Genomic DNA, 14,412 nt, shown 5'->3' with positions numbered 1-14,412 from the left:
ATTTGTGTGGTTTCATGCCAGTAACAACTGTCTAACTCCGAGTAAGATGTAAAATCTGTCACAGTCTTTGCCGCATTCTTTTCAATGGGTGTGATTTTATGTGCTGTATTAAGAATTCCATGATGTCTAAAGCTTGAATTATGGAAAAAGCTTTGCCTTATTTTTTACATTGGTAGGGTTTCTCTCAGGTATGAACTATCTCGCGTTCAGTAAGGCATGAGCCCCGCTAAAGGCTTTTCCACGTTTATTACATTGCTAGAACTCTCTCTGGTGTGTATGCTGTGGTGCTCAAGAAGGGTCTGAGTACTGACTAAGGGCTGAGCCACACTTGTTGAGGTTCTTTCTAGTGTGAATTCTCTGCTGCTGGATTAGTCTGGAGCTTTGATCAAAGGATTCATCACATTCTTCACATGTGTAGGGTTTTTCACCCTTATGAATTCTTTGGTGTTGAATAAATGTGGAGATCTGACCAAAGGCTTTGTCATATTGTTCACATCTGGACAGTCCGTCACCAGCGTGCCCTCTCTGGAACTCTGACTGAAGGCTTTGCCTCACTGCCCACACCTGCAGGGCTTCTTCCCAGCATGAGCTCTCTGTGTTGAGTAAGTCTGAAGGGTCCATCAAAGGTTTTGTCACATTGTTTACATCGGCAGTGTCTCTCTCTGGTGTGAACTGTGTGATGTCCAGTAAGGTTTGAGCACAGTCTAAAGCCTCGGCCACATTTGTTACACGGTCAGGGCTTCTCACCAGTGTGAATTCGGGGGTGTTCACTAAGTTTTGAGTGCTTACTAAAGGCCCTGCCACATTCTCTACACTTGTGGAGTTTCTCTCCAGCATACATTCTCCAGTGTCCACTGTGTTCTGAATGCGATTTCAAAACACCTGGGTGTGCGGCTGCTGTCGCTTGTGTCTGCACAGTCCAGGGCTCCTGGCTTTGCTCGGATAGGTGCTCAGGCTGAGAGGCTGCTGGACCCAAGGAGAAAATGTTCCTGTAGCTCTCTAACATTGTATTCCTATACAAAGTTCGCTGAACAGGGTTCAGACATTCCCAACGCTCCAGAGAGACATCGACGCCCTCGTCTATAAATGTCAACAGCTCCTGCAACACCTTGACCTGAGAAAATGCCATGTCTTCTTCCTCTTTCTTCTCCGGGCTTCTTCCTCAAGGTTAAGTTGTGCTCAGTCTGAAAATGCCTAGCATGTGACAACCACTGGGTCAGCCCGCAGGCGATGTCACTGTGGACGCAGGAGCGCGTGTCCCGTGTCATTCCACGCATTTCCTGCTCCTCCGCACCGCTCCCCGGCAGAGCTGTTTTCCGTTACAGGGTTTAAGGTCGCACTGTTCACACTCTTCTTGAGCCTGCCCCGGAGGTCACACGGGCTCCCTGTGTCTGGTCGGACCCCAGGTGAACACCTCAGAGCCCGGCTCCGACGAGGTGCAACCCGGCCACAGCGGCGGACCACGGGGAAGCCCGCCCCGCGCCAGGTCCACAGAGGCCCTCAGGTGGCAGCCGGTGCCTTTAGTGTTAATCTGGATTGACCCAGGAATTAGCTTTGAGCAAGTTACCCTGTTTCTACAGTAAAGATGCTACCTTCTGAGAAGGGTTGAATGAGGTAATCTGAATGAAAATACCTGTCCCACAGAGACTCGTAAGTACCGTTTCCACCTTCAGCCAGATGGTGTAAGTTTTTGTCACAGTTTTGATGAAAGATACAACATGGTGTGAGGGAGAGAGCAAAGCCTGGTGTCAGAGTCTTCTCAGGTCCTTGTCTCCGGCGTTTTCTTGTGTAAAACTGATTTGCAGGAATCATTATGTAAAACCTTGGCGTATTGCCTGACTCTCATTAAAAGCAGTTCTTACAGTACCTTGTTTATCTAAGTCCTTTAAGTCTGCTTCTCTTTCTGAGATGTCTTCCTAGTGAGAAATCTCTAATTTGTTGTACAAATCATCGTTCTTGGTCAAGTGTGGGGTATGCATTGCTGAAATCCAGACCCCCGATTCAGGGGACTTTTACCGAGCCCCGGCGAAACCAGGCCTCTTCCAGGAGCTGCTCTGCTCAGGTGGCCCCTGCCGTGGCCGCCCACACCCACCCAGACCTCCCCACCTACTCCGCATGGCCGTCGCAGAAGGAAAGCCACGTGGCCTCCACGGACACGCTGGCGGACCCGGGCTGGGAGGCAGTGGGGGGAGCACGCAAACAGGATGCGGGTTCGGCTCGCGGTCAGAGTGAGGTGGCAAATGATTCACTGTCACCCCGAGTGCGGAAGGAACAGGGCAGCGCTCTGCGATGATAAGAGAAATGGTCAAGTCGGTAGGAGTGGACAAGGAGGGTTTACTAAAACTTCCGATCCAGCAAAGATACAGAACCCCCGTGGTGAGGCTCACATCTCACGATTCCGCAGTGTCCTTAGTTGGGTAAGAAATTTTAAAAACAATACAATGCCTAATTTATTTTAAAAACACAAGAAATATCGTCATAACAGCTTATTAATAAAAGAACAAAAGAAGAAATGTATTCCCCGTTCCAGAGTTAACTGCTGTGTTGAATAAGAAATTTGCACCATGCCAGATGTTTGCTTATTAAAAGAATCTGTGTAAATCTTAGAGACACTGGATTGGGAACTGGAGGAAATCTCAGAGATTATGGAACTGACTCCTCTGAGAGGAAAAAAAAAACGAAAACCTAAGACCACGCAGCTGGCAACACCGTGAAGCTGGGAACCAGTAAGGATCCTGAAGAGCTTGGGCCCCTGAGACAGGGTGGTGGTGCGAGAGGAGAGAGACCGCCCCTGACTAGCGCCAAAAGCTTGAGAAAGTGAGGCAACCTGGGCCGAATGTAAAAGGAGGGCGTTAACCGCGTGACTGGGAGTCGTCTTCCTGCTGAAAACCCTACTTTAAGCAGGAGGCAGAGCCACACATTTAGTCTCCTATAGACAATAAACTGATTAAAAACTAATATAAAGCAACTCAAAATGGCCTTGCTTTTTATAATTCAGTCAGGTCGGCCCCAAAATATTATTTAAAAAATGAATTTCACTTTCGCTTTCTCATTAAAAATGTTTCAGGAAGAGAATTGATATTCTCTTATGCTATTAGGCATTTAGCTTTACTCCAGGCAGGCATAACATTCATCTACTAACTTACATAAATAAAGACAATACGGTATCTTTCAGGTAGTTAATCTTCTAAATAAATTGGAACTCCTTATGCATGGTTTTCCTTGTGCCTGAGCTGTTTATTTTTCTTTATTGTTTATATTTGACACTTTGGAACCCACATGATGAGGTGCCCTATAAACAGTCCTTTATTGCAAAAGACCTATTTCTTCAAGCATAAAACTTCTGTGCACTGCACTTACACAGAGGCAAGTGTGCAGATGGATCAGCGTTATAGTTCCCTTTCCATGAAATACTGTGTCATGGAGCTGACTGTGCTGTGGGCACCACTCTTCAGAGCAGCGGGGAGATGGGTAGGGGGAAAGAGGGGTGCTGCCCTGTTACGCTGATAGCAGCTTGTCATGCATCTGCTAACCTCAAAACTTTAGTCCTCAGAAGCGTTTCCCTTTTCAGTATGATATGTTTTTAATTGAAAAAATTGGGAAGAGCCATAGCAAATAGTGGGAGCATTTTCGTGTGAGTTATGAAAACACGGTTGTAACCTGCCTATGTTCTCTCTTTAAAATATTTCTCCAAATATGAGAAAATGAAAATATAATGGAAACAAAGTCTTTGTAGATCGGGAGGATGGGAGGGGTTGACGGGAGGGCAGGGGATGGGGAAAAATAAGAAGAAATTTTTTGCTCCAGTCTCAGGAAGAATCCTCAGGGGAGACAGTCTCGCTCAGTGTCATCCTCTGAAGAACGCTCCTTCGAGCCCGTCTCCGTTTGGTTTGGGGATACAGACTGCCGCCACGTCTCCCCCTGCCCTGCCCAAGCGGTTGCTCCTGTAAGCGCTGACCTGAGCTCCATCGGGGCGCATGACAGGACTCGCAGCCTTCTGCTGCTCAGCGGGGCTCGGCCTCAGCGTGGGGGCCCGCAAAGGGTCTCTCAGCGCCGGTGCGGGGCGCCCACTGCATAGGACAGCCCCAAGGAGCCAAGCCTGAAGCAAAGTCCGCCACTCAGGCTCTGGATGTTCGCGGGTTGAGATGCTGGACCCCAGGATGCACCACTACGCCCTAGCCGGGGGTCAGGGCACTGTTTCGACCGCCAATGCCTTCTCTGTGGAACATGCTAGAACCCTCCCTAGAACACAGGGCCTGAGGACCTCCGACCTTGGCTCTCGACTTCAAAATAAACTGTCCCTTGTTAGGAAAAGTCTTAAAGTTTTATTCACACTCACTGTCTTCCTCGATGGTTACTCTTTTTCCCCAGTAAGTTTATCGGAGCGTTTTAGATGCGCATTACGGTAACATTCAACTTCGGGAACTTGTACCTTTATATGACATATCTTGATTCTTGTTTTTTTCCCCATTCCCTCCCCTTTCCTCCACTCCCCCATCCCTCCTTATTAACATATTGACAAAAATTTATTTCCTTCTTTTCTCATAGCTTTTGCTCATAAGTTTTTTGGGGGTCTGATATTTTAAAGTTCTTTATATGTTCTCGATAATGGACCTTTGTCTGAGGGACAGCTGGTAAAAAATTTTTCCCACATTGTGGCTTGTTTCTTCATTCTGAAGGTAGTTTCTTTTGCTGTGCAGAAGCTTTTTCATTAGAAGAGATACCAGTTGTTGATTCTTTGTGCTAGTTCACGTGTGACTGAGGTTCTTATCCTATGCCAATGTCTTCAAGAGTTTTATCTAACTTATCTTCTAGCAGGTTTAGTGTTGGTATTGGCAAAGAAATAGACCCGAGGATCAGTGGAACAGATTAGAAGATGCACAAACAACTCCAGACACACTCAGCCATCTTGACTTCGACAAAGGAGTCAAACATCCTCACTGGAAGAAAGATAATCTCTTTAGTAAATGGTGCTGGAAAAAATGGGTTTTATCTTGCCAAAGATTAAAACTAGACCCACATCTCTCACCATGCACTAAACTAAAATCAAAATGGATCAAAGATCTTGATGTTTATTTTTTAAGGCATATGAGTTTTATAAGCTACTGTATTTCATTGTAGTTACTCCCTTCCTCTTCTCTTGTCTAATAATAGAACAGTCTCCAGTTGTCCTTTTCAGTTTTGGAGATTGAACCAAAAGCCTTTTCACAGGGCTATATTACCAGTCTTATTTATTTATTTATTTTTTATGTTGAACAGGATGTTGTCCAGGTTGGGCTCCAACTTGGAATCCTCCGGCATCAGCCTTCTAGGGTGCTAGTGTTTCCAACATGTACCACCATAACTTCTTCCTTCATGTCTCATGTCATTTTTTTAAAAAAGATTTCACTCCTTAGGAGAAACATGCAACATTTGCCTTTCTAAGTCTGGCTAATTTTGATAAAACACGATGATCTCCGGTTCCATCTATTTTTTCTGCAAATGATATAATTTCATTCTTCTTTACAGCAGCATAATAATCCACTCTATATGTATATCACATTGTCTTTACCCATTCATCTGTTGATGAACATCCAGGCTGCAACAAACGTGGGTATGCAGGTCTCCCTACAGTATGCCAACCTGAATCTTGTTGGGTACCAAGCAGTGGTAATAGCTGGATCAAAAGGTAGCTGTAGTTTTAGCTTTGTCAGAAATTTCCTTATTGATTTCCATAGTGGCTGCACTTTCCTACCGACAGTGTAGAATGTCTTCTTTTCCCTTGCACTGGCATTTATTGTCTTTTGTGTTCTTGATGAATTTTGAGCCATTTTGACTGGGATGAGATGGAATGTCAGTGTAGTTTTGCTGTATATTTACCTAATGGATAACAATGGTAAATACTTTTTCCATATACTTATGGACCATTTCTACTTGTTCTTTTGAGAAGTGTCCATTCAATTCATTTGCCCATTTGTTGACTGGGCTATTTGATTTTTTTGGTGTTGCTTGTTCTGAGTTCTTTGTATGTTTGGAATATGAATCCTCTGCCAGAAGAATAGCTGGCAGTGGTTTTCTCCCACTCTGCAGGCCGTTCCTCACTGTTGACCTTCCCTTTGCACTGATGAAGAGAAACAGTCACTGCCTTTGAGGATGAGGAAAGTGTACGGAAGAAAATGTGCACTTCAGCCTTGAGAGCGCAGGAGCGGAGGGAAGGCCTGGACAGATGGGCAGGGTGCGCTGTGAGGGTACTGAATAGTGACTCCAGTGACAGGGACCAGCAGGCTGCAGCAGGAAGTGTGTGTTTTCCCTGTGGAAACTGCTCAACTGCCTTTTCTGCAAGAGAGCTACTTCATCTCTGATCCTTAGTTTAGAGGCTTTTTTTTTTCTGCAACAAAAATGGCACCTTTTAGCTTTGGAAGATAACAAAAGTAGCTCATATATTGGGGCATTTACAGCTAGTCTCCTGAGGGCTTTTCACACACTCGCAGGTAATCTGCCATAGATGAAGAAATGACACGAAGCGGAGGCGTTCAGTAAGTTTTAAGAGCGACAAGATGGTCAGTGGCAACACAGGGCTTCTCCTGAGCAGAGCTATCCAGAACCCGAGCCTCCATCCCCGCTCTGCCTCTCACAGCAGACCTCCACCTTGACCTCCCTCTCACCTGTACTCACATGAGGTTTTGAAGGCCTTTTTCTGGCAGAAGCTGTTAGCACAAAGAACAGCACAAAAAAAGTTACTTAAGAGCAGATTTCTGGTATAAACATGGAGGGACTCATGTATTCTCTGAAGCAAAGCCCTTCAGGATAAGCTATGGGTGGGGGACCCTCAGCAGCCTCTAGATTGTCTCGATTGTATAACACATGCATTCATTCTGCAAACTTCGGTGTGCACCTGCTGTGTGTGGCACTGTGCCTGGCATGCCAGTGGCATCAAACAAAGGAAACAAAGGTCTCCACCCTTATGGCTCTGGCATTCTGAGGGCAGAAGAGTTCCATTAAACAACCTGGTGATTAGTGCCATGGAAAAAGACGAATGAGGGATGGTGAGGTTAGCCAGGAGGAGGTAGCACAGTGGGCCTTACTGGGCAGACTTTTCCGCCAAAAATTTAAGGAGCTAAGGAAGTCGGTAATTCAGAGGTTCAGGACATGGATAATCAGAGAATCGGAAACCAGCAAGGCTGAGTCTTGCTCGTAGGACTTGGTTTTAGTCAGAGTGAAGTGGTGCTACTGAGAAAAGGGGTGACGTTATTTGGCTTTTATTTTATATTTATAGAATCATTCAGATGGTGGTGTCAAAACTTGACTCATAATCTTAAACGAAACACCAACTGGTGGGCTACTGTGCTAATTCAGGTGAGGGACTTTAATGTTCATACCCGCGATGGCAGAGCAAGCACAGCAGAGATGGTCAATACGGACATGTCTTTGTGGGTTTCAGTCCTCGATGTATACATCAGCAGAAAGACAAAGGGGACTCCAGGATTCTGTTCTGAGCATCTGAGGAATGGAAATGGCTTCAGTTGAAACAGGGAAGGCTGACAGGTGAGCAGGTGGCAGGGAAAATCATTAGTTTAGCTTTGGCAGCGTTGACTTTGGGACCCTCCTAGACCATCAGGATGGGAACGTTGAGTAAGTGGCTGACATATTATCTGAAAAGTAAGCAAAAGGTCTAAGAACCCTAGATTTGAGAGTTATTCATATAAAGAGAGGGTTTTTTTTTTTAGCCATAAGACTGTACACAAGTGAGAGCTCCTGAGGAAAGAGAAGAGGCCCCAAGCCCACAGCCCTTCTCAGTGCCTCTCTGAAGGCGTCTGCCTCACTGGCTGCTTTGTCACAGCTGAAGTCCGACGCACCAAAGATCCCAGGCAACGCTTCTGCATGTCGGTTTCAACAAGACTCTTCAAGATTCCGGGGAGCAGCACAAATTCCCCAATTCCCCAGGGGCTTCTTGGGAATTCTTGACCAGGAGAAGGGAGTGAGTGGCACTGTCTGGGTGGGGTCCTGGCGCAGTCTCGAAGTTGGTCCTGTAGAGTGGATGCACGTTTCAAACTGCTTGTTAGCACAGCTGAGTCCTGGGTGGTAAATCAAAGCTACTGTCATATGAACTGTGCTTTACTGCTGAGGTAGAGTAGGAAACCAATCACAGTCAAAACAAATTTTGTTGTTGCTGGGAGTGATGCATTTTCCTGAGTCAATATTTCAGAAACAAAACTCCTGTATGTCTTCATCTAATTGTCTCAATTTTCAGAAGCCTGAGTCCTGCAGGAATTTCTAAAAGCATGCCTGGAACCTTGCAGATGGGGACACTCTCACTCTTCACAGGATCAGCTCTCAAACAAGACCACCAGACGCAGATTCCACGCCGAAGCAGAGGTCTGTTCTCCATCACGCCTGTCAGCAAACACACTATCTATTTAGAAATTTTAGGTTCCTTATTTTATAGCCATCACGGCGAGGCATGTTCTGTGATCATCCAGACACCCTTTGCCAGATTCGAATGATCAAAACATTTAGTTAAATCTCCAATAACTTAATAGACCCAAGATATAGCAATTATGCCTGTATTTTTTGCCTTTGTCTTTTGAAATTGGGGATTGCACTCAGGACTTTGTACTTGTGAGGCAGGTGAGGTGCCACTGAGCTAAATCCCTGGCCCAATATGTTTGTATTTTTTGCTGTGTGGAAGAAAATAAAATATGGGAAATAATTAAAATGGAATGGGAGAAAATGAGAAAAAGTCACCAAAATATCTAGTGCAAGCCATTTGGCTTAGAGAATAAATGTTTTTTTTCCTCATTGAGTTTATTGGTACATTTTAGGGATACAGTACAATTACATTCATTATTGGGATCTTGTACCTTTACATGACAGGTCTTGGTTCTCATTTTTTCCCCTTGTTCCTGCCCTCCCTTCACCCCCTCCTCCCCTCCCCATTTACAAACATTTTATTTCCATCTTTTCATTTTCTCCTGTTTCCTTTCCCTTATTACCTTTCCTCTACCTGAGGATAAATGTTTAGTGTGGCTTTTTTGGGGCACCCTGAATAGCGCAGGACTTTCTTTTAACGTGTCTTAAAAGTATTAGCTTTCCACAGCTCAGTTTGTATAGAGGGAAACATTGGTAAGAGTGATGAGTATGCATGCGTCACTGTAATACAGTGTTTTTACCTCTTCTGGGAAGAGACCCAGAAAGGGAATAGCTGGGTCAAGTGGAATTCCTAGTTTCAGTTTTTGAGGAATCTGCATACTGATTTCCAAAGTGGTTGCACTAATTTACATTCCCACCAACAGTGCAGAAGGTTTCATTTCCCCACCACAGCCTCAGCAGCCTTGATTATTATCTGGTTTGTTGATGATGATGGCCATTCTTTGTGAAATCTCGGTGTTGTTTTAATTTGCTTTTATCTAATAACCAGCCATGTTGATCATATTTTCATGTATTTATTGGCCACTTGTACTTCTTCTGTGAAGTGTGTATTTATTTCAATTGCCCTATTTTGATTGGGTCTTTTATTGGGGTGATTCTAATTTTTTTGAGTTCTTTATGTATTCTAGATATTAGTCCTCTGAGAAATAGCTGGGAAAAATTTTTCCCTTTATGTAGGTCATCATTTTGCTCTGTTGGTTGTTTCTTTTGCTGTGCAGAAGAAGCTTTTTGATATGGTTCCATTTGTTGATTCTCGGTACTATTTTCTGTGCAACTAGGGTTCTGCTCAGAAAGTCCCTACCTAAACTTATGACTTCAAGTATTTTACCAATTTTGTCTTCCAGAGGTTAAGAGTCTCTGTTTTAACATTGAGATCTTTGATCCATTTTGGTGTTAGTTTAGTGCACAGGGGAGAGATGGATCTGGATTCAGTCTAAAGAGTTAAGATGTGCTGTGTTCCTCTGCCACCTTGACACAAGGGATGTAGGTGTTATATATTGTAAGCATGTACAAAAAAGAAGTGAATCAGGAGATGGATGGATAGGAAAGGAGGGAAGGGAGAGGGGAACAAGAAATCAAGATATGTGTATGTATCAACTCTCCACAAGGAATGTAAATATTACATACTGCAAACATGCACTAATGAAAAATGGAAAAAAGAAAATGATGGACTACTTAAATATTGATTTGTAAGCTTTCATTGAATCAAGCTAAAATGAGATTTTCTCTTTTATAAATTTTTTTTTGTGGTACCGGAGGGGTTGAAGCCATGGGTGCTGTATCACCGGGCTGTATCCCTAGACCTTTTCATTTTATTTTGAGACAGGGTCTTGATAAGTTGCCCAGGTGGAATTCAAACTGGGGATTCCTACCTCAGCCTCCCCAAGTGCCTGGATCATAGGTGTGCACCATGCTTGGTCTGAGATTTCCTGCTTAAAGGAGAAAAAGATAATTTCTGGACACGGTCTGTGCATTGGTTTCACCCTCCATGCACTCTTGTTGCTGTGGTTGGACTCAGAGCCTCGATGGCTCCTTGTCACTTGGGACAGGATGCAGTCAGGGAAGGGCATGTGTGTAAATGGGTCATGAAAACACACAGAGCCACGAGAAAGTGGTAGGCGAGGAGAGCTGAGGACCAGCAGGATCCCTGGAGGTGCAGAGCTAGTAGCACGTTTGATGGCTGCCTGGTTTGTCCTCGTAGGGTGTTAATCCACTGACACTGAGCCATGGAAAATCAGATGACTCTGAGACAGAAGACACAGGAAGGTCAGGCACCAACTCCCAGAAAACCACAGCCCACTTCAGCCTCAGCCATTAGTTTTGTAGAGGGTGTGGGCTCCCCGCCTGCAGGGCTCTGGCCCATCAGTTCCATCTGGTCAGTAACACAGAGCAGCTGTGTTTGGGGGATGCAGCGGAATGGGGAGAGGACTCCACTGACACCTGGGCCGACTGGAGTGGGATTGCTGTGGGTCACTGTCCTCAGGTTCACAGGAGATTGATAGAGGTGGGCTATTAAGATGCTTCCTGACACTGGAATTCTGACACTTCCTTTTCCAAGGAAATAAGTGTTCCTGAAGAATCTTGGAAGAATGCAGGAGTGGTCTGGGAATGTACACACCCAGCCCCAGAATCCTGTACTTCCCTCTGTCTGGCCCAAGAGGACTTCCGGGGCTCATCTCCCAGTGCAGCTGCAGCAACTCTCAGGGACCAAGGAACTGAGATTAAACATTCTAGTCTGGGTGGTTAACTGGTCACTTCTGCACATCCCCTAGAAATGTCTTCTTCTGAAGACATTCAGCACTTCAAAAATCTTGTGAATTTCACTATTTCTAAAAATAACAGGCGAGCTTCACCATTAAAGACAACTTCCCTCCCAGTGATGAGTCAAATATGTTTTGAATCATGGCTCTACATACTTGAGGAATTGAGCTGGGTCTCAAATGCTTATTTGTAAAGATGTGTTTCCATGTTGAGGTCCTCCAGTAGAGGTCATTTTTCTAAGAAATTTCTAATTTCCCCGTAGTAAAACGAACGTTTCAAAGTCAAAGAAAAAGTTTATTTTTTTATTTTTATTTTTTTTTTATTCCAGAGCAACATCTGAATCCTTTCAAACTGGCTGTATGCTGTTGAGATCAAACTGTGCTCTATTCTATCTCAAATCTCCTTTTTTTTTTGTCTCTTCCCCGGTTTTTAAAAACTGATGCAAACTTAGAGCACCAGTGCAAATCACGACACATATTTATCCTTTAAAACACTTCTGAATGCTGTTATTTCCATTTCTTCATATCCCACTAACTGCACATTTTGTCAAAATTGTTCTGTCTTCAAACACCCCAAAAGCAAACTTAAATTCTCACCATTGTTAATTTCCTTCTTCATCAATAACACTCTCCAGTGACATCTGGAGCCATGGTTCAGACTTCAGCCACCCTTTTGGCCAGGGCACTGTTGAAATGTGGAGCACAAGGCTTCTGTCAACCGTACCTGGCACCATGTCAGTGTGAAATCACTTTTGGTTTATCATACCGGCAATCTGGAGATGGTTATTGCTGTTCTTTAGATCAAAATCTGAAATGTTACAGGAATTACTTTACAATAAATGAATCAGAGTAAAAGTAGAAATGAGTATGAAGGAATTCTTTATTTTTCAAAGGATTGTCTAATACTTCAGTTCCTAGCTGGCAAGTAACTGGGACTAACGGGCCCTCAAAATCATTTCAGTTGGGGTTATACTTTTTAACTGGAAATGAGTACAAAAAAGTAGTCATTTTATTTCCCTTTCTCACATTATTTTTGCCATAAAATAAGGCCTAAAGGAAGGTTATGGACAAATGATGAATAAATTAAGTGGTATTTGGCTTGGAAAACTCAGCGGTTCTTTCTGGGTGTTTGGTTTATTCTTTTCTCACCATGACATTGTCGCTAACTCAACTTCCATCCCCAAGAGTAAAAAGAGATTCTGGGAAATGTGCATAATATCGCACACGCCTGTGTGAGCAGCCGCGGGATTTGTCGTTTCCTCTTGGCTGCCACAAGGGGTTGGTCTGTTGGACTTGTTGAGATAAAGATTTATTCTTTCACATTGGGGCTACTGGGGTTTGGCTTTCCTGTCTTTAAAAAGAAGTTAGACTCTACCATTTCTGCCATTCTGTGGCATTTTGAGTCTAAGTACAATCACACATTGAAAACTTGTTTTTCTTTGATTTCTCTAATTGAAAAATTTGTCTCCCTGAATGATCGTCCTCTTGGATTTTTCCTTTTGTTCGATTGTTCTGTTTTTGAATGTGTGCAAGTATATCACTAGGACAGAAAGGAAAATAATTTTTCTTTAGTTTGTTTTTATTTCTTCTTTGTACATAAAATTTCTTTTGTTCTGAATGTAAGTGATTACTTTACCACACATTGTGACCCGACTGATGCAATGAATTAGGGTATTCTCTCTATTTGTAGACAGCAAAAGGGAAAGATTGGGCTGAAGATTTGTGGGTGATAGACTAGCAATTTGTCCTAAATGAGAGCGAGAGCTACAGCCAACAGCACGATTAAGTAGAACACAAGCCATGAATGCAAAAGACAGATGTTTACTAATAATTTATACAATGGTTATAGAAATTAGTTGACAGAACTCTTGAATGGTGACAATTTCTAGCCAACAACCCATCCCAGTTAATGGTCATGGCTCCATCATTAGTGATAAATTCTGTCACAGGGCTTATGCAGCTCTTTGGCACACATCCTCCCTGGTGAACTGCTAACTGCAACTAACAGAGTCCAGCTGGAGAGACTCTGGGCCTCTGGAGCCCAAGGGTACACTTCAGGGATTTTCGTCCTCTTTCCAAAAGGCTGAGCATAGCAGGCACTACCCATGGGTTTTGCACATGGTGAGGTTGGTAGCTTCATCCGACCTACTTTGGGTCAAATCATTCATGGCATTGGCACCAACAGAAGTGCTGCAGGCATGGAGAAGTGTTTAATAAATGTAAATCACTGAATAATTTCATGGGACAAGGGAGGCTCCAATTTCTTTCTTTGGCGAATACCCTTCCATGCTGGGGATCATGCAGCCATTTGATGGACCAGTTTGTGTTCACTGAAACAAATGGAAATAGAAAAAGACAGCAGAAACGTCCCGCAGTCAATGGGGAGAGGAAAGATATGACTTAGGCAGTAACGGGATTAGGCTGGAGCTCCTGTCCTGGCCATGAATTCCCTTGGAAGCATTTTATCATCTCTTCAAGACTTTCTAACTGGCTTCTCACTATGGATTCCAAGACAACAGCAGGAAGCTCTATTTTAAAAATAACCAACTGTTACAGTTAGATTGATTAAAAACATCATCATCACAAACCAGCTCTTCACGGATCCAACTCCAAGTTATTCATGGGAGTTTATTGGAGATCCATGCTCTCCACACTCCTCTTTTCTTGGGAAGACTTGGCCTTGAACAGTATAAGTTTCCCTGTCACAAGGCATCTGTGGGCTCCCTCTTCTCTTGTCACCCTCTAGCTCAGACAGAAAATAATATCACCGGGATCACATTCAAAGGCTCATGAATACTCAAGACAGAGAATACAACAAAAATCATTAATATCTATTTGCATTTAAATCAAACAGAGCTGGATTCCTGGGGTATGTGATGAGGCCTGGAGACTTTTCGTTAGAGATGGCTCTATCAGCTCAGTTACCATCAATTATGCATAACGGAGGTTCCACACTGGTGTCCTCAAGAAAGCCGACGGATCAGACAACTGGAGGAGTCACATTTGTTCACCAGTTCATTGGCTTTTGGCTTAATTTCTCTCAATTCAATTGTTTTAAAATTAGAGGTCTCTAGGTTAGTGTTCAGCAGTAACGTTAAGGCTTCTCTCCGTTCAAAAATCGAACTTGGCACAGCTTTTTCTTTGCTGCTGCCTGTGTCCGGAGCGCCATCGTGAAGGCCAAGCACGACACCTGGTCTTCCCTTGGTCTTGTGCCCTCATGGAGGGGCAGTGTGGCAATCCGCAC

At 43.9% G+C, this 14,412-nt stretch overlaps 1 protein-coding gene across 1 annotated transcript; it reads right to left on the bottom strand.

The window, feature by feature from the left end:
- Positions 1–288: 288 nt before the first annotated feature.
- LOC104855758 (putative zinc finger protein 826) lies at positions 289–837 on the bottom strand. The gene has a single exon (XM_010614716.1). It carries the CDS (start codon positions 835–837, stop codon positions 289–291), a length of 549 nt encoding a protein of 182 aa, XP_010613018.1.
- Positions 838–14,412: the final 13,575 nt, after the last annotated feature.

Source organism: Fukomys damarensis, unplaced genomic scaffold (genome assembly GCF_012274545.1).
Source record: "Fukomys damarensis isolate Sample0158 unplaced genomic scaffold, DMR_v1.0_HiC HiC_scaffold_37, whole genome shotgun sequence".
NCBI lineage: Eukaryota > Metazoa > Chordata > Mammalia > Rodentia > Bathyergidae > Fukomys > Fukomys damarensis.
Note: the sequence above shows the minus strand (reverse complement) of the source record. Positions and strands in the feature narration are given on the sequence as shown.

Coding starts and splice junctions, on each gene's coding strand:
- LOC104855758 (XM_010614716.1), bottom strand. CDS start 837: ATGCTGGAGAGAAACTCCACAAGTGTAGAGAATGTGGCAGGGCCTTTA.